Genomic DNA, 23995 nt, shown 5'->3' with positions numbered 1-23995 from the left:
CCAGATCCCCTGTGTGCACCTTGGGGAATCTCTGTTTCTGCTCTCTGGCTCTCCACTGTCTCTGTGCACAGCCTGCTTCCTAAGAAAGAACAGCCGGTGTGTAGCTTCCTTGTTTTGGTGGAGCCAAACCCTTGGTAGCTTTCTGGGACAGGAGAGAGGGAGGTAAGAACTGAGAGCTTGTGGGTGTATGGCGTGCTCCTGGGCCATATACACACACACACACGTGAACACACACATGCACACACATGTGCCTACACACACTTGCATGCACACATGCTGCTGGTTTGGCTCCAGTGGGATTTGAGGGGAGAGAGCACCTGCCTTGGGTGTAAAGGTGCTGCTTTGCTGCACCCGGCCTCCACCGGGCTCTTGAGAGGTTAATTCTGCATGACCGGTTTTCCTGCTGCAAGCCTCCAGGGTCTGCTGACCTTCAGGGCGCTCGTCTTTCTGGGAGATGTGTCTGGGTGGGCTGGCTTCTTTGTTCCTTGGCTGCTGGTGCTCTCGTTCTGGAACTCGTGTCCTTTCTTCTGGGTATTTTCTTTTCATTACTACCCTGGTAATTCCTCTTGTAAAACAAGACTTATTTCTTTGAAAGGCAGAGGGGTTGGGAGAGGGAGAGACAGAGACAGACATAGATCTCCCTCATCTGCTGATTTCAGATATAGCCTAATGGCTCCAGCAGCCAGGGCTAGGCCAGGGTGAAGTTGGGAGCCAGGAGCTCCATCCTGCTCTCTCACCTGGGTGGTGGGGGTCCAAGCTCCGGGGTCATCATCCTGTGCACCCCCAGGTGTATTAGCAGGGAGCTGGATCGGAAGCGGAACAGCTGGGGCTTGAATCTGCACTCCCTAAGGGCCACTGACACTGCAAGAGTGACTTAACCCATCGTGCCATGATACTTGCTCTGATTCTTCCTCCTCCAAAAATTTATTTGAAAACCATAGTGATGGCTGGTGCCGCAGCTCACTAGGCTAATCCTCCACCTGTGGTGCCAGTACTCCGGGTTCTAGTCCTGGTTGGGGGCACCGGTTCTGTCCTGGTTGCTCTTCTTCCAGTCCAGCTCTCTACTGTGGCCCGGGAAGGCAGTGGAGGAGGGCCCAAGTGCTTGGGCCCTGCACCCGCATGGGAGACCAGGAGGAAGCGCCTGCTCCTGGCTTCAGATTGGCATAGTGCGCCGGCCGTGGTGGCCATTTGGGGAGTGAACCAATGGAAGGAAGACCTTTCTCTGTATCTGTCTCTCACTGTCTAACTCTGTCCATAAAAAAAAAAAAAGAAAAAAGAAAAAGCCATAGTGATACAAAGAGAGCTTCTGTTCACTGGTTCACTCCCCAAATGGCTACAACAGCTGAGACTGGGCCAGGCCAAAGCCAGGAGCAAGAAACTCCATCCAGGTCTCCTATGTGGCTAGTGGGGCCCAAGCATTTGGACATCATTGCTGCCTTCCCAGGCACATTAGCAAGGAGTTGGATTGGAAGTGGAGCAGCTGGGACTGGAACATGCACTCTGATAGGGATGCCAGTGACAGAATTGGTGACTTAACCTGCTGTGCCACAACACTGACTCTCAATTCCTTCTTTTTTGAGCTTTCTGGAACTCCTGAAAGTGAGAGGGTGGGCACTGTGGCGTAGCGGGTAAAGCTGCCGCCTGCAGTGCCACCATCCCATATGGGCACCCTAGTCCCAGCTGCTCTACTTCCAATCCAGCTCTCTGCTATTACCTGGGAAAGCAGTAGAAGATGGCCCAAGTCCTTGGGCCCCTGTACCCCTGCTTCGGATTGGCGCAGCTCTGGCCGTTGCAGCCAACTGGGGAGTGAACCAGCGGATGGAGGACCTCTCTGTCTGTCTGCCTCTCCTTCTCTCTCTGTAAATCTGACTTTCAAATAAATAATAAAATAAATCTTTTTTAAAAAAGTGATTTAGGTATGGACTGCAGAGTTTATGCTTCCTGATTTTCCTGCTACCCCTGCCCCACCCTGTCTCTGTCTCTGCGTATATTTTTGTTTTTTGTTTTGTTTTGTTTTGTTTTTGTTTTTGTTTTTGACAGGCAGAGTTAGACAGAGAGACAGACAGAGAGAAAGGTCTTCATTCTGTTGGTTCACCCTCCTAAGACCGGCGCACCGTGCTGATCCGAAGGCAGGAGCCAGATGCTTCTCCTGGTCTCCCATGGGGCGCAGGGCCCAAGCACTTGGGCCATCCTCCACTGCACTCCCTGGCCACAGCAGAGAGCTGGCCTGGAAGAGGGGCAACCAGGACAGAATCTGGCGCCCCGACCGGGACTAGAACCCGTGTGCCGGTGCCGCAGGTGGAGGATTAGCCTAGTGAGCTGCGGGGGATCTATTTGTGACATGGTCCAGTGTTTCAGGGGCCTCCTCAGCTCTGCCTCTCGTCTGTCAGCGGGACACTGTGTTTTAGCAAAATGTAGCTTTTTGTGCTGATGTCCATTTTCCCTAGTGGCATTTCTCCGTAACATCCTCTCCTTCCCAGCGCTGGCTTCAGCTCTGTTTGCTTGGGAAAGTCGGGGAGCAGCAAGGATGTGTGGGAGCTGCTGGGGAACACAGCTGGTGTTACAGATTAAATTGTGTGGGCTTGAGGTTAACTAAGTTACAGTAAAGGTAAAATACTCACAGCTCACTGCTTCCTGGTGATGCTGTGTGCTCTGCTCTGCTCTGAGTTCTTGCAGTTAGTTATTTGTCTCTGTCTGCATAGTGGGAATACAGATAATGTCTTGACTTGCCATGGGGTTACGTCCTGATAAACCTATTACACAGGCCGGCGCCGTGGCTCTCTAGGCTAATCCTCCGCCTTGGGGCGCCGGCACACTGGGTTCTAGTCCTGGTTGGGGCGCCAGATTCTGTCCCGGTTGCCCCTCTTCCAGGCCAGCTCTCTGCTGTGGCTCGGGAGTGCAGTGGAGGATGGCCCAAGTACTTGGGCCCTGCACCCCATGGGAGACCAGGAGAAGCACCTGGCTCCTGCCATCGGATCAGCGCGGTGCACCAGTTGCAGCGCGCCAGCCGTGGCGGCCATTGGAGGGTGAACCAACGGCAAAGGAAGACCTTTCTCTCTGTCTCTCTCTCACTGTCCACTCTGCGTGTCAGAAAAAAAACCAACCTATTACACATTGAAGATACGTAGGTGGACAGTGCATTGCAGTGCTGCGTATGGCAGGGGGTCTGGTGTTCACATGGTGACTGCGGGGCTGACCCAGAGCCACGCTCACCACTGCCCCCTAGCATCATCAGAGAGCACAGCACCAGCCCGTGAAAGATTGCAACTCCGCGTCCCGAGCGTGGATCCCATTGACCACACATTGTTTCTCTGCCATCCTAGAGAAGCTCTCACAAGCTGGGGCTTTGCACCACTCCCTGGCTGTGTCCAGTGGCAGCGCGCTAGGAGCCAACCTCAGCTTCCACCCATAGAAACCAGCGAGTGCTGCAGGCTGGGCACCCCATCTCCTCTGTTGAAGCTGGCCAGCACCCCACGGGGGACTTCCCTCCTGTTTCCTTTCCAACGTTCATGGTGTGTTAACAACATCCCTGCGGGCAGTCCCTCCTCGCTGCACTTGTCTTTCCCCACATTGAGCGCTACTTCACTGGGTTTGAGGACACGGCCGGGAGGTGTTCCTGTCTGTCCAGGGCATGGGTTTATACGGAGAAGCCATTTCCCCCTCCCCTCCCCCCAGTCTCCTGGCCCTGGTTTTAAGGCAGCTGTGGCACATTTCCTGGGTGCCCAGAGTGTGGGCTGCAGTGAGGGACCTGGTTAGGAGTTGGACCCTGTGCTGGCTGTCTCCCTGGACTGGACACGGGGCTTCTCGGTGTCTCACCCGAAGTGAGCCATGCCTGTGGACCTCGTGTCTTTGCTGCTAGGAAGGGAATGGCCCCCTGGCTGTGGGCACTCGCCTCATATCCAGGCCATGGCGCCCTCACACCTGCTCCTTGTGTGACCGGTGACGGTCTCCTTGGGTCCTTGTCGTCTTTTTTTTTTTTTCTTTTTTTGACAGGCAGAGTGGACAGTGACAGAGACAGAGAGAAAGGTCTTCCTTTTGCCGTTGGTTCACCCTCCAATGGCTGCTGCAACCAGCGCACTGCGCCGATCCGAAGCCAGTAGCCAGGTGCTTCTCCTGGTCTCCCATGGGGTGCAGGGCCCAAGCATTTGGGCCATCCTCCACTGCACTCCCGGGCCACAGCAGAGAGCTGGCCTGGAAGAGGGGCAACCTGGACAGAATCCAGCGCCCCAACTGGGACTAGAACCCCGGTGTGCCGGCACCGTAGGCGGAGGATTAGCCTAGTGAGCCGCGGCACCGGCCCCTTGTTGTCTTTAATAGAGTTTATTTTTTAGAGCAATTTTAAGATCTCAGCAGAACCGAAGAAGGTGCAGAGTTCCTGTATTCCCTGGACCGACACGTGCACAGCCTCCCCGTTACTGGCCTCCCCCACAGGGTGGTGCACTGGGTGAGCCTGCATTGGCACCTCGGCGTCAGAGTCCATAGCATATGCCAGGCCTGCTCTCGGTGTTGGACAATATGTAGTGACATGCGTGTGCTCCTACAGGCTCATGCACATTGGTCTCGTTCCCTTCAGACTCCTCTGCTGGGCTCCCGCGCTCCCCTCCGCCCATGATCCGTCTCTTCAGTGTCTCTGAAGTTTTGTGTTTGCACTTCCTGGAGTCAGACTCGCCGGAGCATCGGGCCCCTCCAGATTGGTGGATTTCCACTACGCAGCGTGCATCGAAGCTCCCTCCGTGTCTGCTCATGGCCCCATAGCTCCTTTTATTCCTTTTTATTTACTTATTAAAAACATCTTGAGGGGCCGGCGCTGTGGTGTAGCGGGTAAAGCTGCTGCCTGCTGTGCCTGCATCCCATATGGGTGCCGATTTGAGTCCCGGTTGCTCCACTTCTGCCTTTCAAATAAATAAATCTTAAAAAAAAAAAAAAAACATTTTGACTTACTTGAAAGGCAGAGTGACAGGGAGAGACAGACAGAGGTCTTCCATCCACTGGTTCACTCTCCAATGGCTGCAAAGGTTGGGGCTGAGCCAGGTAGAAGCCAGAAGCTTAGAACTCCATCCAGGTCTCCCATGTGGGTTCAGGGGTCCAAGCACATGGGCCACCTTCTGCTGCTTTCCCAGGTGCATAGCAGGGAGCTGGATTGGAAGTGGAGCAGGTGTTTGGAAGAGCTGTTGGGACGCCCGTATCTTAAACCGAGTGCCGGGTTCGACTCCTGGCTCCGGCTCCCCAGCTCTCTGCTCACCTGGGTGGCAGTGGTTGACGGCCCCGGTAGCTGCATCCCTGCCACCCACGTGGGAGGCCTGGGCTGAGTTCCCAGCTTCTGGCTTCAGCCTGGCCCAGCCCTGGCCACCGTGGGCACTTGCGGAGTGAACCAGCAGACAAGATCTGTGTCTTTCTTTGTCTCTCTTTCAGTAAATAAAGTTGTTTTTTTAAAGGTAAGTTTATTTTGGTACTAAAACATTTGAAATACATGCATAGATTTTTCATAGTAGTCATTTTCCATGACCTTTTGGAAGATCCCTCCCACTGAGAAACACCATCTCGGGTCAAGTCGTGAGACAGTGAGGTGGAATTTATACGGCCGACACATGGAGCACGCACGTTTGTACCTGTTCTGTGTGGCGGTGACAGCAGATTTGCAGCTGTGACAGCCTCACAGAGGGACCGAGCTCCAGGGCTTCAGGTGTGGGCAGGACAGAAGGATGGAGGGCGGGTGATGGTGAGGGGTGGTACAGAGTTGGCTGAGACTGAAAGTGTGGGTTTACTCTGAGCCATGAGACTGCGTGGAGACGCTGCACGGGAGGAAGTGACTCGATTCACGTTAACAACACTCCTTTTGCTGTTCGGGGGGAGGTTGGGTCAGTGTGCTGTTGTGTGTTGGTAGCAAAACTCTCTGGAGTAAAAGGGGGAAAGCAGAAGGCTGGTGAAAAGTTTTCCCTTCTGTTGTCAGGGCGCTGGGCCCTGGGGGGGTTTCCAGTTGGCTGTGCTAAGAATGAGTTTTGTTTTTTATTTACTTGAAAGAGTTACACAGAGAAGGAGAGGCAGAGAGAGAGAGAGAGGTCTTCCATCCGCTGGTTCACTCCCCAATTGGCCACAATGGCCAGAGCTGCACCAATCTGAAGCCACTGCTTTCCCAGGCCACAGCAGAGAGCTGGATCGGAAGTGGAGCAGCCAGGACTCGAACCAGAGCCCATATGGGATGCCGGCGCCGCAGGCGGTGGCCCCAAGAATGAGATTCTTATCTTTGTGTTCACAGATGGCTGCCAAACTCCAGCCATCACGTTAGAGATCCAGGCAGCATGGGCAGGAACAGCTGAGGACAGCAGTGGCACGTGTGCTGAGTCAGCCTGCTTTTTCCTGGCATTCCTGTCTAATATTTTCTGCTTACTGCTCTTTGGCCACAGAGCCGGGAGCTGTAGTAAGCTGGGCGTACAGCCAACCCAAGGAAGCCCGGGATTCTGTTCCTGGGATTGAGGGGGCCTGGCTACTGGCATAGGAAGCCAGTGTGTCTGTCCCAGCTGGCAAGAAGGGAGGCCAGGACGGGAGGTGCACGCTGCCGAGGCTGGAGCAGCAGTGGGAGAGACGGCCGGGGAGAGCACTCCGGACCTTCGCTGGCAGGGTGGTGGCGCTCTGTGGATCCAGTGTGGGGAGGTGGGGCAGGGGCTGCGCAGGGGCGGCCCCTGACTGCTGCTGGGTCCTATAGGTGAGGACCTGGAAGCAGGAATGGCTGGAGATAGAGGCAGGCATTCGCTTAGGCTGTGTCTGTCTGCCAAGCAGGCAGATGGCACACGGGGCATCAGAACCTGCAGCCCCTGTGCTCTGTAACGTGAACATGGACGGTGCCCAGGCCCGGCTCAGTGCATTTCCCAGAGGGCACTGGGGGTGCAGCCCCTGGGATTGAGACCTGAGCCCCTCAGCACCCCCACCCCTGTTTTGCCCCACCTAAGATTCTCCACACTGCAGACCACTTGTGCGAGGTTATGAATGTCCCAGCTAGAGCCACGTTGCACGTCGGGCCCCTTGGCGATGCCATTTGGGAGGTGTGTCTGGCTCCTGTGCGTCACGTGACGTGGTTTGCACGTTGGTTCACGGGCTGGGGGACATGGTGGCAGTCTCCAGTTTAAGGCTGTTGCGTAAAGTGAGCATTTTCCTGTGTCTTTTTTTTTTTTTTTTTTTTTAATGTTGAAAGAGAACTCCATCTGCTAGCTTACTCCCCAAGTGCTTGCAACAACCGGGGCCGGGCCACACCAAAGCCAGGAGCCCAGAACTCCATCCAGGTCCCCCACATGGGTGGCAGGGACCCAGGCACTTGAGCCGTCGTCTGCTGCCCTCCAGAATTGGGACTGGGACTTGAGCCGTGCACTCCACTGTGGGATGCGGGCTTCCCACGCAGGGTCTTGCCTCTAAGTTGAAGCATGGCCAGGATCTCTTATGCACCCGGGCTGCTACTGCTCCATCTGATGGAGAGGCAGGCAGAGGCTGAGAGAGAGAAAGAGAGAGAGAGAGAGAGAGATCTTCATCTGCTTCATCTGTTAACTCCCCAATTGGCCACAGCAGCCGGAGCTATGCCGATCTGAAGCCAGGAGCTTCTTCTGGGTCTCCCACACAAGTGCAGGGGCCCAAGCACTTGGGCCATCTTCCACTGCTTTCCCAGGCTATCAGCAGGGAGTTGGGACTAGAAGAGGAGTAGCTGGGACTCGAACCGGCACCCATATGGAATGCCACACTGCAGGTGGCAGCTTTACCCACTATGCCACAGCGCCGCCCCCTGGGGCTGCTTTTGCGCTACAATGGCAGGGAAGTTGGGACAGAAGCCACCACCAGGATGAAAATAATGACCAAGTAGCTCTTTATAGAACAGGTGTGCCAGCGGCCACCAGCCGGGGTACTCTGGTCCCTGGAGAAAACGGGAGGGATTAGGTACATTCCTGACTTCAGGGGCTAATTCTTACATTGGGATAGGGAACGAGCAGCTGTTGTGGGCGCCGCGGGCTGGTCTCCTGTCCTCTGACCTGGGGGTGGGGTGTGGACAGGAGCTTGGGGGACTGGGAGAGGGCAGGCAGGTCACACAAGGTCATGCACCCGCATCAGGCCCAGTGTCGCCGTGGTGGGCGGGGATCTCGCTGGGAGCCGCTGCCCTGTGAAGCGGCTGACAGGGTGCCGTGCCCTGCTTGGCCACACTAGGACGGAGGGGCAGGGGGTGTGCTCGGAGAGTGGAGGGCAGTGCTGCTGCCTGCTGGACCGTGTGAAGGTGGGACAGGATGGGAGCCAGCAGGGAGCAGGAGCAGGGGCCGGGAGACCTGCCTGCGGCGCGAGACTTGTAACTAAACGCTGGGTACATCAGCGTGCATGCCGGCTTCTGCGTGTGCGTGCTGCTGTAGGTGAGGCCGGAAGAGCGGGCAGGTCCTGCTCCCCCTCCCTGTGTGTTTGTGTTTGCATGTGTGTACATGTGTGCACACTTGTGTGTATGCATGTGCTTCCTGTGCACATTTGAGGGTGCTTCAGAAACTTTGGAATTTGTAAGTTCAGTTTGGTACCAAAAACCTTTGAAATAACCCTCTCTAAGGAATCTCCAAAAAGTTCATAGAAATTAGTATTATGAAAAACCATGGATTTTTTAAAAACGTTTTTGTAGCTAAATGAATTTGTGATTCCGTTTCCCGTCGATGTTTCGAAGCGCCCCCAAATGCGCACGCCCGTGTTCACAGACCCGGTCTCTGTGCTGGTGAGCGGAGCTCCGGCTGGCCGCCTCGCGAAGCGTTACAGGCGTTCTCAAGGGGAACTGAAAGCCGGGCTCCATTCTTTTGTTTTCGTCTTCTCGGCAGCAGCCGTGCGGGAAGGAAGCCGGGCAGCCGGCCCAGGCCTGGCGGCACCCGCCACCCACCGCATGTCTGTCCTGTGTTCCGTGCCGGCTGGGCATTGGGATGGCAAACGCTGACTCAGGGTGACCCTGGTGGGGCCCCCCCAAGAACTTCCTGTGTGCCCCTCCCCCATGGACTCCGAGGCGGAGGAAGTGCCAAGTAGAGCTAAGGGTGCCATTGGGCAAGGAAGAGCCGCGTGTTGCCCCATGTCTGGTCCTCGCGCCACCCCTTCCTTCTCCCTTTCTTCCAGTGTTTCCCCTGCGGCCCTAGAGAAGCACCAGTGTCCTTGACCCTGCGGTGGTGAGAGCAGCCCCTTCCTCACCTGGCCGGTGGGAGATGCGGATCCCCGGGGACGGCGCAGCTCGCCAGCTCCGTGCTGTGCTGCCAGGGCGCTAAGTGACACCCGGGTACAACCTGCCCACAGCGGCCTCTGCCCCATGAGGATGCGGGCCCCCGTTGGGGGGCTGCTCTCGGCCCTGGCGGTGGTGTTTGGAACGGCGGTGGCATTTGCACCTGTACCCCGGATCACCTGGGAGCACGAAGGTGAGAGTTAAAGCCTGCGCGTGGGAACGGGGTGGGGGTGGGGTCCCTCCTGTGGGGTACACAGGGACAGACAGCCAGGAATGCTGGTACTTTTGGGGGTCCCCTGCTCCTGGAGCTTGGCGCGAGCAGGCGGCCTCAGCAGGGAACACCCCACCAGGCTGCCCAGCCCCTGCCCTGGTGTCTGAGTCACCTCCTTGTACCTGATCACGCACAAGCCACCCCCTGTGCCTGGCCCCTGACCCGTGAGCAGAATCCAGCTGCTGGAGGACTGCTGGGTCCAAGGGGATGCCAGTAAATCTGTGCATGATAAAATTAAAAGGATACTTTATTTGTAAAGAGTTCAACAAATTAAAAAAGAAAGACCACCTGCTTCTCCTTTGTGGGTTCCTGGTGGGGATCCCTGGGTGGAGGGAAAGTCTGATATTGGTGCATGTCACAGGTCTTAGAATAAAACACTTCTGTCCGCTCCAGTCATAAAATCCTGCATTGTCATATCCTGTCTGCAGGAGTTGGGGGCAGGTGGCTGGGAGGTTACTGAGCGTGGGGTTCTGGGCTCCAGAGACAGGAAGGGAAGTGGGCACACAGGAGGAGCTTGCTCACTCTGGCTCCCAGGGCTCAGACGGGGGAGGGGGGTGGGTCTGCACACGTGGCTGGTGGCTGCTCTGCAGTCTGACCCAGGGCACCTGGCTCTGACCCCATGTAGGGATGCCTGCGTGCAGCAGTACAGGCCCTGGAGGTCCCACGCAGGCACAGGTGCTCAGGACGTGGCCCAGCCTAAAAGTGCTTCCTCGGCTCCTCCCTACCCTCCTCTCCTTCCTCTGGCTCTGCCCCTCCTCCCGCAGAGGTGCAGCTGGTGCAGTTCCACAAGCCCGGCATCTATAACTACTCGGCCTTGCTGCTGAGTGAGGACCAGGACACCCTGTACGTGGGCGCCCGGGAAGCCGTCTTCGCCCTGAACGCGCTGGACATCTCTGAGAAGCAGCACGAGGTGTGTCCCGGCCTCCCCCTGTGTCCACACGGCCTGCACGGCAGGTGACCACGCCTGGCTGGCCACGCCCCCTTCCCACACCTGCTGGGAATCTCTGCAAGGAGACAAATGCTTTATTGCTCATGTTTGCATCAGTTGTGGAATGTCTCATGGGGAGGTGGTGGAGCCTTTGGGGGTGGGGATGTGAGGCAGGAACCTCCATTCCCCCCCTTTACCGCTGCTCCCATCCTGTGGGCCTTGGCGGTGTGTGGGGGGGACCCTCAGCCCCTGACAGTTCCCGCCTTGTATCCCCTGGTGTAAAGGCCAGGCGACGGGAACCTGGATGTGACCGAGAGCCGCGCCAACCTGGGAGAGCAGGGTCGGCTCCCAGGAACCCTTGGCCTCTGTGTCAGGCTCCGAAACCAGTGCCTCCTTTTCCCGGGAGGGGCGCACTGATGTGGACTCTCCTCCCTCCCTGCAGGCTTACTGGAAGGTTTCGGAAGACAAGAAAGCAAAATGTGCAGAAAAGGGGAAATCGAAGCAGGTAATTGCTTTTGCAAACTACAGGAAACCACCCAGCTCGTATTCCTTAGCTGGTTTTCACTCCTGCAAGCCGTGACCTTGGAGACGTGGGCCAGGTGCATGGCTCGCGTGGCCTGGGTACATGACCATGACACATCTTGCAGCCTGTGCTTTCTGAGTATCAGAAGTGGGGTGCTCACAGCAGCTGCCAGACATCTGGAGTCACCTGAGAAGAATCGGAGAGCTTACAGGACTTGTGTTTATTAAATGGCTGCAGACTTTGGCTACGGAAAACAGTTGCTGATGCCCCCTGGTGCATGGTGTAAAATTCAGGCTTGGTTGTGTCCCTCCCTCCACAACCCCACAAAACAATGGCCTTGGGCTCGGAGGGGTTGCCAGGGTTTGGGGCGAATGTCCATCCCTTGGGCACCTTGGCACGGTGCTTGTTTGGGGAGTCCCTGCCACACCCGACCTCTGGGGCCCTGCCTGGAGCTGGACACGTGTCCAGAATCCAGGCCATTGAGCAAAATGCTCAATACTGCAGTGTTTGCCTCACAAGCCAGAATCTTCTGAGCGTTACATGCAACAGCAGGTGTGGCACAGAGTTCTTGTGGAGGCGGCAAGAGTCCAGGCGGTCTGCACTGCCCCGCGTTCCCCCACTGTTGGAGGAAAGGGGAGGCAAATTGGGAATTACCCTGACGGTTTAAAAACAGAGCAAAATGAGTGTCCTGAGCTGGGATAATTTCAGACTCAAGCACAAGTAACGCGAGTGCTGTCAGCCTAGAATAGCCAGTGGCTTCGTAAATGGCAGCTCTGTTTGCCTGCCCGGTGGCTCCAGGCCCCTTTGAGTTCAGCCTCTCTCCCCGGGCTGGGCTGAGCCGAGAGTCGATGCAGGCCGGGTGTGCAGCGTGGAATCTTTTGGAAGGTGGTGGGTGGGGCGGTGGGGGGGTGTCTGTCTCCACAGCAGCAGGTTCAGCAGGCGTGACTCACTCCATAGTGGGTGTCCCTGGGATGATTCCAGGGCAGCTCATTGCTGGGTATCATTAGGAATTGAACTGAATGCTTGTGTACGCCGCAGAGAGAAAGCCACTCTGGCCAGCTGAAGTTTGGGTGTCCTGGGGTGGGATTGTGGGTCTCGGGGACCTGCCACTGTAGGAGATCAGGGCAGGCCAGCATGTGAGGAGGTGTGCTGGGGAGGCGGCGGTGGCAGACAGAGCGGGGGCTGCACCTGCGGCTCGCAGGCACAGGGCTTGCTCCAGAGAGGGACGCGTGAGCCGTGCAGGTGGGGCGGTTGTTGACGGCGTGTTCCTCTCTTGCAGACAGAATGCCTCAACTACATCCGAGTACTGCAGCCACTCAGCGCCACCTCCCTCTATGTGTGTGGGACCAATGCCTTCCAGCCGGCCTGTGACCATCTGGTAAGGCCCCTGCTGCTCCCTGGATCACCCGTGCCTGTGCCGCCTGGTCCGTGATTAGAGCCGCGCGGGGCCCTGTGCAGGCCTGAGTTGGTTTCCACCGTACAGAATGACAGGAGTCTCTCTGGATGGCTGTGTGAGGACTGGAGGCAACATAACCTCACCGGGCTGTGGTCAGTGTCCATGCTCAGAGGGGCAGGGCTCCAAGTCCCAGTGTCCTCAGCACAGGTGCAGAACGTGTGATGGCCTAGAAACGTGTTGACAGAAGCACCGTGTGCTCCACATCGCCCTAGCATCCTGCCTCCTCTCTGTTTCGTGAGGAAGCCTGGCTGCAGGATTGGCGTGTCTTGGGACATGACTCTTCAGTGCTGGCTGTTGATGGGTGGCTCGCCTGCTGAGCTGCCCCGTGTGAGCAGCGGGTCCCCTCGCCCTCCCTGGGCCGCATCTCTGACACGCCCAGGCGGGTGTCCAGCGCTGCCTCTCTCTCTCTGACTGTGTGCAGAGAGAAGTCTCCTGAGAGAGAATCACCAGGAGGAGCATTTTGGACAGTGTGGGCAGGGCCTGAGAATGAGGCATTTTTTTTTTTAAGATTTTATTTATTAGAGAGACAGAGAGGTCTTCCACCCACTGGCTCACCCTCCAAATGGCTGCAGTGGCTGGAGCTGTGCCACGGCGCTACACCAATCTGCAGCCAGGAGCCAGGTGCTTCTCCTGGTCTCCCATGCAGGTGCAGGGCCCAAGCACTTGGGCCATCCTCCACTGCCTTCCCGGGCCACAGCAGAGAGCTGGACTGGAAGAGGAGCAACCGGGACTAGAACCGTGCCAGCCCACGAAGCGTGTTTATGGCTGTCCCAGGATTTAGTGAGCACGTGAAAAATAAAGTGCTACAGTGAGACACCCTCGCCTGCTAGAACCCTAAGTTAATTGGAGTTTTAAAATATTGTCCAGCCTTCAGTCAAGGTTAAGCGACAAGGCAGAGCCTGAACTGGGAAGTGTGCCTAGGGAGTTGGGCGCTGGCACAGGATTTCTGGATGAGGCCCACGCAGGGGCCCACCCTAGTCCTCAGACTTACTTTGCTGCAGGAAAAAAAAGGGTGCAGTCCTACTCATCAAAGGATTTCCTGGGCCGGCGCTGTGGCTCACTTGGCTAATCCTCTGCCTGCGGCGCCGGCATCCCATATGGGTGCCAGATTCTGTCCCAGTTGCCCCTCTTCCAGTCCAGCTCTCTGCTGTGGCCCGGGAGGCCAGTGGAGGATGGCCCAGGTGCTTGGGCCCTGCACCCGCATGAGAGACCAGGAGGAAGCACCTGGCTCCTGGCTGCAGATTGGTGTAGCGCCGTGGCGGCCATTTGGGGAGTGAACCAACGGAAGAAAGACCTTTCTCTGTCTCTCTGTCTATATTTCTACCTGTATAAAAAAAAAGGGATTTCCTGGCTGACCTCTGGGTGATCGGGCAGTTAAAGTACTGCCTTTTAAACTCGCATCCTATAGATAGGTCAGCTGTGAGACAGAGGAAGAATCTCTCTGAACCTGTAATTTTGCTCAGTACTTTGAAGAAAAATTAACAGAAAAGTTGATCACTCATGTGACTACACAGTTGGAAATGTGTGTATGTGTACACACACTTCTGTGTGTACATGTATGTATCCACACATGTGGCTGTTTGCACATACATCAGGTATTTGTTCCTGTGTGCACACATGTGCATATGTGTGTACCACACATGTGGCTGTGTGGACGTATGTCTCTGCACAGGCCCATGCCTGCTGTGTGTGTGAGCACACATCTGTGTGCACATGTATGCATCCACACACGTGGCTGTGTGCACATACATCTGCAGGTGTGCATGCCTGCCTGTGTGCACACATGTACGTATGTGTGTATCACGCATATGGCTGTGTGTATGTGTCTCTGCACATGTCCATGCCTGTGTGTGTGTGTGTGTGTGTGTGCGCGTGTGCTTGCTGAAACCAGACCTGTGTCTCCTGCATGCCTGTACAGGCACATCCTAAGAACAACATCTTCCTGTAGAACTGCAGTTCCGTCATTACGTCTCAGAAGATGAACCGTAACTCCCCAGCGCCATCTGCCTTGCAGTTCTGTTCAGCTGCCCCGGGAGCACCCTGCCATGTCCTTTGGGCCGTGTCCAGTAGGATGCACTGTCACGCAGCTCACGTGTCCTGGCGTGATGGCTGACGGCTGTGACTTGTTTGAACGGCACCTCTGGGGCATCAGTGACAGCTTCCTGTGCCTGCTTCTGAGAGCCATTTCCAGCCTGCCTGCTCTGCCGGACGGAGGGTGCCCCCAGCCTGCAGGAGGCGGCTCCACCCTCCTGAGCTGCTCCGGCTGTCGGGCGCACAGTGACGTCCCGCTTTCTCCCTCTCTGTGGCCGACTCATTCTCCTGTGGCTGCCGGGTTTGCCTGTTTCTCCCCCTGGAGGCCCTGCTTCAGGTGTGCAGACACCACGCCCCTCACTTCATGGGCATTGCTCTCCGTTCATCACTTGTCGGTCACGTTGCATCGCCTTTCACCGTAGGAGAGCCTGCCGGCTCGCTGTGTAGCTGGGTCTCTCCATTTTTAACTTGTATGGGTTTGGGCTTCCTCGTCGGGTAGAGAGAGTATCCTGAGATTCAGCTACTGGCCTGTCGTTTCTTTCCATGCACCTTGATTCCCGTTCACTATTTCTTGTTGCGTTACTTTGAGAGACAGAGGAAGAGAGAAGAAAGAGCCTCCATCTACTGGCTCACTCCCCCAGATGCCCACAGCAGTCAGGCACTGAGACCAGGAGCTGACAGCTCAACCCAGGTCTCTCCCCCATGGGTGACAGGGAGCCCAATTTCTTCTTTTCTTTTTTCCCCAAAGAAACCTTTTATTTAAGGAGTACAAACTTCATAAGTACAACTTTAAGAATATAGTGATTCCTCCCAATATATCCACCCCACCTCCTCTACCCTCTCCCATTCCCCGTCCCATTCTCCATTAAGATTCATTTTCAGTTAACTTTATACACAGAAAACCAACTCTAGACTAAAGATTTCGACAAGTTGCATACACACACACACACACACACACACACAAAACAGAACAAATTTTACAGTTAACTCTCATAATACAATTCATTGAGGACAGAGGTCCTGCATGGGGAGTTAGTGCACAGTGACTCCTGTTGTTAATTTAACAATTAACACTCTTATGTATGATGTCAGTGATCACCCGAGGCTCTTGACATGAGCTGCCTAGGCTGTGGAAGCCATTTGAATCCGCAAACTCCATCAGTATTAGACCAAGGCCATAAGCTAAGTGGAAGTTCTCTCCTCCCTTCAGAGAAAAGTACATCCTTCTTTAATGGCCCCTTCTTTCCACTGGGCTCTCACCCACAGAGATCCTTCATGTAGGACATTTTTTTTTTGCCACAGTACCTCAGCTTTCCATTAGCCATAGGGCTGATTCTGAGGTCAGAGTGCTACTGAAAGCGATTGTCATTCTGAGTTGGCTGTGTGGACAGGGCAACCAATTTCTTAAGCCATCACCTGCTGCCTCCTGTGGTCTGCATCAGGAGAAAGGAGCTAGAGTTGGCAGGCAAACTCAAGTCCTCTGATGTGGAATGTGGACTGTCACTCCCCCTCTTCGTGGAGGAACGACACTAAACCCTGCCTAGGTTTCCTATCCGAGTCACGGCACCATTATGCCTCCTAAGCTTCATATCCGAGTCACGGCACCATTATGTCGCTCCCCCTCTTCGCGGAGGAACGACACAGGACCCTGCGCTGTTCTTTTGTCTGCTCGGCCCTTCCCGGGTTTGCTGCTGGTTCTTCCCGGGTTGGCTACCGTCCCTTCCACCTCCGTGGAAGGGCGGTTCCCCCTGCCACTTTCCCCACTTCCGCGGGGGAGCGGCACACCGCTGGCCGGCTCTCTCGGGGGCTGCTCAGGTGTTCCCTTTAGATGTTCCTGGTGCATGTTGTCTCTCTCCTCCTTTATAGTCCTCTTCCACCAATCCCAACTCTGCTACCCACACACCGAGTACGCTGCTCTCCTCCAATCAGGAGCAGGATCAGCTCCTGCAGGTCATCACTCAAGTTGGCGAGAGGCAGCTGTGTAGAAGTTGTTACTCCCTTCTCAGCGCCATATTGTGGGAGAGCAGATGCATAGAATAAGTCTTAATTCCAGTAACAGTCTAGTCCGAGTTGCTCCCCACAGTGGACCTCTCTTTTTTTAAATTTTTTTAAAGATTGATTGATTTTACTTGAAAGTCAGAGTTAGAGGGGAGAGAGAGGGGAGATGGGGAGAGAGGGAGAGAGAGGTCTTCCATCCGCTGATTCACTCCCCAGTTGGCCACAGCGGCTGGAGCTGTGCCAATCCAGAGCCAGGAGCTTCTTGTGGGTCTCCCACATGGGTGCAGGGGCCCAAGGGCTTGGACCATCTTCCACTGCTTTCCCAGGCCATAGCAGAGAGCTGGATCAGAAGTGGAGCAGCCAAGACTAGAACTGGTGCCCATATGGGATGCCAGCACTGCAGGCAGCAGCTTTACCCGCTGTGCCACAGTGCTGGCCCCAAGTGTGGACCTCTTAACTGGTATCTTGCCAACTAGGCCGGATACCTGCCCTGGTCCCATTTTTAATATTCAGATTATGGGTCCCTCTGGAGTGTTTTGGTAGGTGCAGGAGGTAAGCGTTACACTGCTCTTTTTGTTTTTACTTTTGTGGTGTATGTTTGTAGGATGCTATGGTTCTGCCTACTGCCTTGAACACCATCTTTTTCAATATTCAGTGTGAGCTTCTGATCACTTCCTTACTGTGGCTATCCTGTATTTGATTTGCCCTGACCATTTTCAGCCCTAAAGCCACAAATGATGCCATACCCATTTTACAGACAAGTAAACTGAGGTGCTGGGATCTTGAGTAGCTTGGCTAAGGGGTCCAGACAAGGAAACCAGGTCATTGGCACACAGACCTCAGTTGAGTGACCTGAGGCACAGCTCCAAGGCCAGGAGCCCTGTGGCTCCTCCCATTTGCCCTGCCATTGTAGTCTTCCAAGAGAAGGGAAACCAGTGGGTAATTTTATGCGGTACAACGGAATGTTACCATGAAAATCTAGACGTTTTAGCATGTGCTTTCTTTCCTTTCAATTGCAGAGCCTAACAACCTTTCAGTTTCTGGGGAGAAGTGAAGACGGCAAAGGAAGGTGTCCGTTTGACCCGGCACACAGCTACACGTCCGTCATGGTCGGTGAGTCCTGGCCCCGTGGCCCCAGCAAGGCGCCCAGCCCCTCTTCCCTCTTGGTCTCTGTGACGTCGGCTGTGACATCACTGAACGCCTGTGCAACCCCGCAGAGGAAGAGCTTTGGGGTTCACTGTTCCAAAGGACAGGCGGCTGGCTGCCACCATGTCACTTCACTGCTGTTGCAGGGACCCAGTGTTGGCGTGGCTCCGGCGTGTGGGTGGGCTGTTCCTGTTGCGCAGGGAGCCATGTGACTCACTTAGCCCTGCCGTGGGCTCGTGGGTCTGAGGCCAGCAGGCCGTGACCTTCGTGGGCACGCTCTGTCGTATGGGGATCTGGCTTAGGGTTTTTTGACTTGGTGATGGTGTGAGAGGTGAGCGTGCACAGGATTCTGTTTGCCACTCTGGGTACAGCATGAGGGTACTCCAAGACAGCTGTGGGGGATGGATTTAAAGATAAGCTTACTGTGGTGCAAGAAAACGTTGAAATCTATGAATAGTTTTTTTTTCCATAATTTTTGGGAACCTTTCAAAGATCCTTCCAGGAGCATGGATTAAGAAATGCACCAGGGGCCGCAGGTAAAAGCCGCTGCCTGCAGTGCTGGCATCCCATCTGGGCGCTGGTTCAAGACCTGGCTGCTCCTCTTCTGATCCAGCTCTCTGCTATGGCCTGGGAAAGCAGTAGAAGATGCCCCAAGTCCTTGGGGCCCTGCACCTGCATGGGAGACCCAGAGGAAGCTCCTGGCTCCTGGTTTCTGATCAGCGCAGCTCCAGTGGTTGCGGCCAATTGGGGAGTGAACCAGTGGATGGAAGACCTCTCGCTCTCTGCCTTTCCTTCTCTCTGTGCAACTCTGCCTTTCAAATAAGTAAATCTTAAAAAAAGGTACCATAATATTTTTAAAAATATTTATTTAAGAGGTAGAGTTACAGGCAGAGGGAGAGACACAGAGAGATCTTCCATCCACTGGTTCACTCCCCAAATGGCCACAATGGCCAGAGCTGGACTGATCCAAAGCCAGGAGCTTCTTCCGGGTCTCCCACGTGGGGGCAGGTGCCCAAGGACTTGGGCCATCTTCTACTGCTTTCCCAGGCCAAAACAGGAAGCTGGATTGGAAGAGAAGCAGCCGGGACTCAAAACAGGCACCCAAATGGGATGCTGGCACTGCAGGCTGTGGCTTTACCTGCTATGCCACAGTGCCAGCTCCTCCGTGAACGACAGGAGACACGCAGCATTTTATTATTATAAGCAGGCTCTGTGTAGGGCAACTTTGGCCAACTGCAGGCTAACACACGTGTTCTGCACGCGTGCTTAAGTGGGTGGGGCGGAACCAGAGCACCATGTTGGGTTGGGCATGATCAAGGCATTTTCTTTTTTCTTTTTTTTGAAAGCTTTTATTTAATAATATAAATTTCATAGGTGTAGCTTTTTGGAATATAGCAGTTCTTCCCCCCCATACTCACCCTCTCACCCCTACTCCCATTCCACCTCCTACTCCATCTCCCATCCCATTCTTCATTAAGATTCATTTTTAATTATATACAGAAGATCAACTCTATACTAAGTAAAGATTTCAACAGATTGCACCCACACAGACACACTAAGTATAAAGTACTGTTTGAAGACCAGTTTTACTGTTAATTCGCATAGTACAACACATTAAGGACAGAGATCCTACATGGCGAGTAGGTGCACAGTGACTCCCGTTGTTGATTTAATAATTGACACTCTTATTTATGACGTCAGTGACCACCCGAGGCTCTTGTCATGAGCTGCCAAGGCTATGGAAGCCTTGAGTCCACAAACCCCGTCAGTGTTTAGACAGGACCATAAGCAAAGTGGAAGTGCTCTCCTGCCTTCTTTGATGGACCCTTCCTTCGCTGGGATCTCACAGAGATCATTCACGTAGGCCGTTTTTGCCACAGTGCCTGATCGAGGCACTTTGCATTCTCGGTGTGTTCAGCCTGCGAGGATTTCCCCGGGGCGGCCCCCTCCGCCGGGAGTCCCTGTGTGTGCCCGTTGTTCTGGGTGCAGGGTTACTGCCTGTGTTCTCTGGTTGCCTCTTCACTCATAAAACACAGCTGGATGTGGAGCAGGAAATGACGCGTGTCAAGGAAAAGGAGCAGACGGCCGGGAAGCGGGAGTGCGTGGCCCCCAATGGGGGGGCGGGGGCGGGGCTGTCTTCCCTTCCCCCTCCCCGTGCGTGAGTGAGCTTCCATTCCTGCTGCCGCCACCCCCTGCCCAGGGACCCATCCCCTTCCTCCCCACCCTTGCCGCTGCAGATGGAGAGCTGTATTCTGGGACGTCGTATAACTTCCTGGGAAGTGAACCTATCATCTCCAGGAATTCTTCCCACAGCCCCCTGAGGACGGAGTACGCCATCCCTTGGCTGAACGGTAAGAGTGGAGCCTGCACACCTGCGTGAGTGTCCCCCCTGCCCCCCGCCCCCACCGGACTGTCTCTACCCGGAGGGGCTCCCCCCCCCCCCGAATTACAGAGGGAGGCCGCATTCGGGGAAATGGCAAACCCAGGTGAACCAGACTCGGACGCGGTGTGGTTTCTGGAGTGTTCTGGAGCCCTCGTGCTGGTCTGCTGTAGGGGCCTTGGTCCCGCCAGGCAGTGTGTGTGTGATTTCAGGGTGAGGGCTTTTCCTGGTCTTTGAAGCCAGTTGCTCCTCAGTGTGGGGCGGCCGAGGACTGAGGCAGACGTGGTTTCAACCAGCAAGTGTGCATCTCCCAGGGCCGAGGCGGGCTGGGTTCCCGGGGTTGACCCCGGGGTGTGCTGCAGGGCCATCCCGGAGGCTGGGGACGGCGGCCAGTGCCGTCCTTGTTTGCGGATGCTGGCGTCTGCACAGAGACTTGTGCACATCCTAGACTTCTCACCGTGGAGCCCCCAGACCTCAGGGCTGCACTGGCCAGCCTGTGACACTGAGGGTAGCGGGTGCCACGCAGGGGTGATGTGGCGGGACACTCTAGGCCAGCTGGTGTCGTCTTTGTAGAGCCCAGCTTCGTCTTTGCCGACGTGATCCGGAAGAGCCCCGAGGGGGCCGAGGCCGAGGACGACAGGGTCTACTTCTTCTTCACCGAGGTGTCTGTGGAGTACGAGTTCATCTTCAAGCTGCTGATCCCGCGGATAGCGCGGGTGTGCAAGGTGAGTGTGTCCCGTCCTCGCTGGCACAGGTGTGCCAGGCGAGTGCATCTGGATCCTTCCATGACTGTAGCTTGCCTGAAAGATCGGTTGCTTCCAACCTGTGTCTGAGATGCCACTTCGCCATTGCGCATGCCCCTTCCTGCCACAGAGCCCTCTGATGGGGTGTTGCAGACCCAGTGCTGGTCCGTGGGGCTCAGTGCCCCCCTGCAGCTGTGAGTCCATCAGGAGTCAGGTCTTCCTTGACCTTGACTTTGACCCAGCACCAGGAGGGGGCCTCGGGAACAAGATCTGGGCAATGCTCACTGCAGCCTCCCGTCCCCTAGATACAAGCCATGGGGGCATGTGCATCTTAGCGACCCCGGGGTCTCTGCAGACCCCTTTTCCCCTCCCACTTGCTGTTTGCTGCAGTCCCTTTGGCTGCTTCCAGGGGCTGAGAGCCGCAGAGACGGATGACCATGCTGGCATTATTCTTGGCTGAAACGACACGGGGGGAGAGAGGCCCTTTGATAACAGAGTCTTTGGTTTCTGTGATCACACAGTAGGGTTGAGGAGTGTGTTTTCCTCGCCCTCAAAATAAAGACTCTTCAATTTCGTATTCTTCTGGCTTCCAGTTTCCTGGTTTCTGTGCCCCAGACGGACACGTTGCAAGACCCTCCCAAATGCTGAAAACCAAGGACAGCCCCGAGCCCTGTGCGTGCCTTAGTTCTTCCCACACGTGCATAGCCATGATTAAGTTTAATTTACAGAGTAGGCCCAGCCAGAGAGCAACAAGAGTAATAGGACAATTCTACCAACACACTGTCATGAAGGAGTTTACAAAATTGTCACAATCTATGTGAGTGTGGCCTCTGTCCTGAGATAACGCACGTTCTCAGGCCGCGGTGGAGCCTGGGGAAGTAAACCCGCAGTGTGCAAAGTCACAGTCACGTGATTCCATGGACCACGTGATGGCCTGGGCTTCTGCCATTGCCTCCTCCCTAAAAGTGCTGACAAAAGACCGAGTGGGTTCCTTCAGTGGAGACCCTGGGGAGTGGAGAGGAGGCAAAGGATCTTTTGTCCCCCAAGAGGCACCCTGGCCACAGGCAGGTTCATTGCCGAAGCCCTCGGTGCGGGAGGTCACTGGGGCCCGCACCCAGCCGGCCCTTAGCTCACTCACTGGCGGGTTATCAGCCCAGAGAGTCGCACAAGTCCAGGGACCAGCCGGCATCAGGAGTTTTTGGGGAGAGGATTCAAGTCTGTTTTGCTGTGTGTGTGTGTGTGTGTGTGTGTGTGTGTGTGTGTGTGTGTGTGTGTTCTGTGTGTTTTAAGATTTACTTATTTGAGAGGTGGAGTTACAGACAGAAGAGACAGAGAGGTCTTCCATCCACTGGTTCACTCCCCAAAGGGCTATAACAGCCAGAGCTGGGCCAGTCAGGAGCCAGGAGCTTCTTCCAGGTCTCCCACGTGGGTGCAGGGGCCCAAGCACTTGGGCCATCTTCTATTGCTTTCCTAGGCCGTAGCAGAGAGCTATTTCAGATTTGGAGCAGCCGGTGCCCGTATAGGATGTTGGTGCCACAAGTGGAGGCTTTACCCACTACGCCACAGCACCGGCCCCGTACTTCGTGTTTCAACCCAGAAACTTCCACGCTCTGAGCCGTGCGTGCGTCACAGGGCTCTGCTGCCGCTCTCCTCTCTCTGGGCAGCACTGTGCCTGCGCCGTGCCTGGGGCCGCCTGCCCCTTACCCACACCATCTCTGGGGTTGCAGGGCGACCAGGGAGGCCTGCGGACCTTACAGAAGAAGTGGACCTCCTTCCTGAAGGCCAGGCTCACCTGCTCCCGGCCGGACAGCGGCCTGGTCTTCAACGTGCTGCGGGACGTCTTCGTGCTCCGGGGCCCGGGCCTCAGGGAGCCCGTCTTCTACGCGCTCTTCACCCCACAGCTGTGAGTGCCCTGGCGGGCGGGTGGGCGGGGTGCCTGCCCCCGGCTGGCTGCTGTGCTGCCGGCACTCACGCGGCCTCCCCTACCTACCTAGGAACAACGTGGGGCTGTCGGCCGTGTGTGCCTACAACCTGTCCACGGCGGAGGAGGTCTTCTCCCGCGGCAAGTACATGCAGAGTGCCACAGTAGAGCAGTCCCACACCAAGTGGGTCCGCTACAACGGCCCGGTGCCCACGCCGAGGCCTGGAGCGGTGAGCTGGGCCCGTGGGGGAAGGGGAGCACAAGACTGGGAGGGTGAGGGGCGCGGCATGTTGTCCCGTTTTCTTCTGCCACAGTTCTCAGACTTGTCACGTGCCCAGAGGAGCCCGGGTGCTGCAGGGGCCACGTTGCAAAATTCGCCTTGCCTGATGGCACTGCGTCTATTTTCGGTTTCCGTTTCCTGCGGAGACATGCAGTTTCGTGCAGAGGCCTGTGCGCCTCCTAACAAGAGTGAATTTACCTAGAAATCGGTGCACACGGCTAGGCTGATCGGGCTGCACCCACTTGGTGAATGGGTGGCAAGCAGCGTGCTTGGCCCCCCTGCGGGGTGGGGCATTGCTCTGTCCTGAGGTTCTCCCTCCTCCCTGGGTTCCTGCTGTGTGGGCGTCTGTCCTCAGCGGGTGGGCACTCTCTCTGTGCGTGCTGTTCGGTGAGACATGGTCAGGAACTTGAGTTCACACAGCAGGGAGCTGGGGCGAAGCAGCACCCACCCTCGTGCCATGTAGAGAGGGCCCCCGTGTGGCAGCAGTGAGCGTCCGTGTCTTCGCACAGCAGAGCTGCCCCGTGTTTCATTTTTTAGCATCAACGCTTAATGAGACGTCTCGACAAACGTCTTTGCCAGCGACGTGTCGGGAAACACAGTCACGTCTCATGGGTGTGGTGGTTGTTGGGAAAGGCGACCCCCATCACACACAGTGGCCCTGAATTCAAGAAATGCACCCTGCAGTGCCAGGCCTCGCGCCTGCGCTGAGCTCTCCCGCTGGTGGCTTTGCCCCTACAGTGCATCGACGCGGAGGCACGGGCGGCCAACTACACCAGCTCCCTGAATTTGCCTGACAAAACGCTGCAGTTCGTCAAAGACCACCCTCTGATGGATGACTCCGTGACCCCCATAGACAACAGGCCCCGCCTCATCAAAAAGGACGTGAACTACACCCAGATCGTGGTGGACAGGACGCGGGCGCTGGACGGGACCCTCTACGACGTCATGTTCATGAGCACAGGTGCTTGCCCACTCACAGCCTGTCTGTGTCCTTGGGTGAGCGGGTCGGGAAATCCAGTTCATCTTTGCGGGTGGGTCCTGCGTCTGTCTGCATCACTGTGCCCCGCCTGGTGTGTGACCGCTTGCCCGAAAGGATTTCCGAAAAGT

General features: G+C 56.0%; 1 protein-coding gene across 20 annotated transcripts in view; it reads left to right on the top strand.

Moving 5' to 3' along the window:
• SEMA4D (semaphorin 4D) overlaps positions 1-23995 on the top strand; it is a 127382-nt gene that overhangs the window by 85144 nt on the left and 18243 nt on the right. For all 20 annotated transcript variants that reach the window (XM_070049343.2, XM_051847448.3, XM_089315899.1 and 17 more), the window contains 10 exons: positions 9112-9404; positions 10247-10392; positions 10853-10915; positions 12213-12311; positions 17438-17531; positions 19802-19915; positions 20518-20669; positions 22415-22590; positions 22682-22838; positions 23627-23849. In XM_070049343.2, the coding sequence (XP_069905444.2) occupies positions 9299-9404; positions 10247-10392; positions 10853-10915; positions 12213-12311; positions 17438-17531; positions 19802-19915; positions 20518-20669; positions 22415-22590; positions 22682-22838; positions 23627-23849 (1330 nt within the window). In that variant the 5' untranslated portion in view covers positions 9112-9298. The remainder of the gene's footprint in view (positions 1-9111; positions 9405-10246; positions 10393-10852; positions 10916-12212; positions 12312-17437; positions 17532-19801; positions 19916-20517; positions 20670-22414; positions 22591-22681; positions 22839-23626; positions 23850-23995) is intronic.

This window comes from Oryctolagus cuniculus, chromosome 1, assembly GCF_051225735.1.
Source record: "Oryctolagus cuniculus isolate XC-2025 breed Fujian yellow rabbit chromosome 1, ASM5122573v1, whole genome shotgun sequence".
Taxonomy (NCBI): Eukaryota; Metazoa; Chordata; class Mammalia; order Lagomorpha; family Leporidae; genus Oryctolagus; species Oryctolagus cuniculus.
This window is presented reverse-complemented; position numbering and strand designations above follow the sequence as displayed.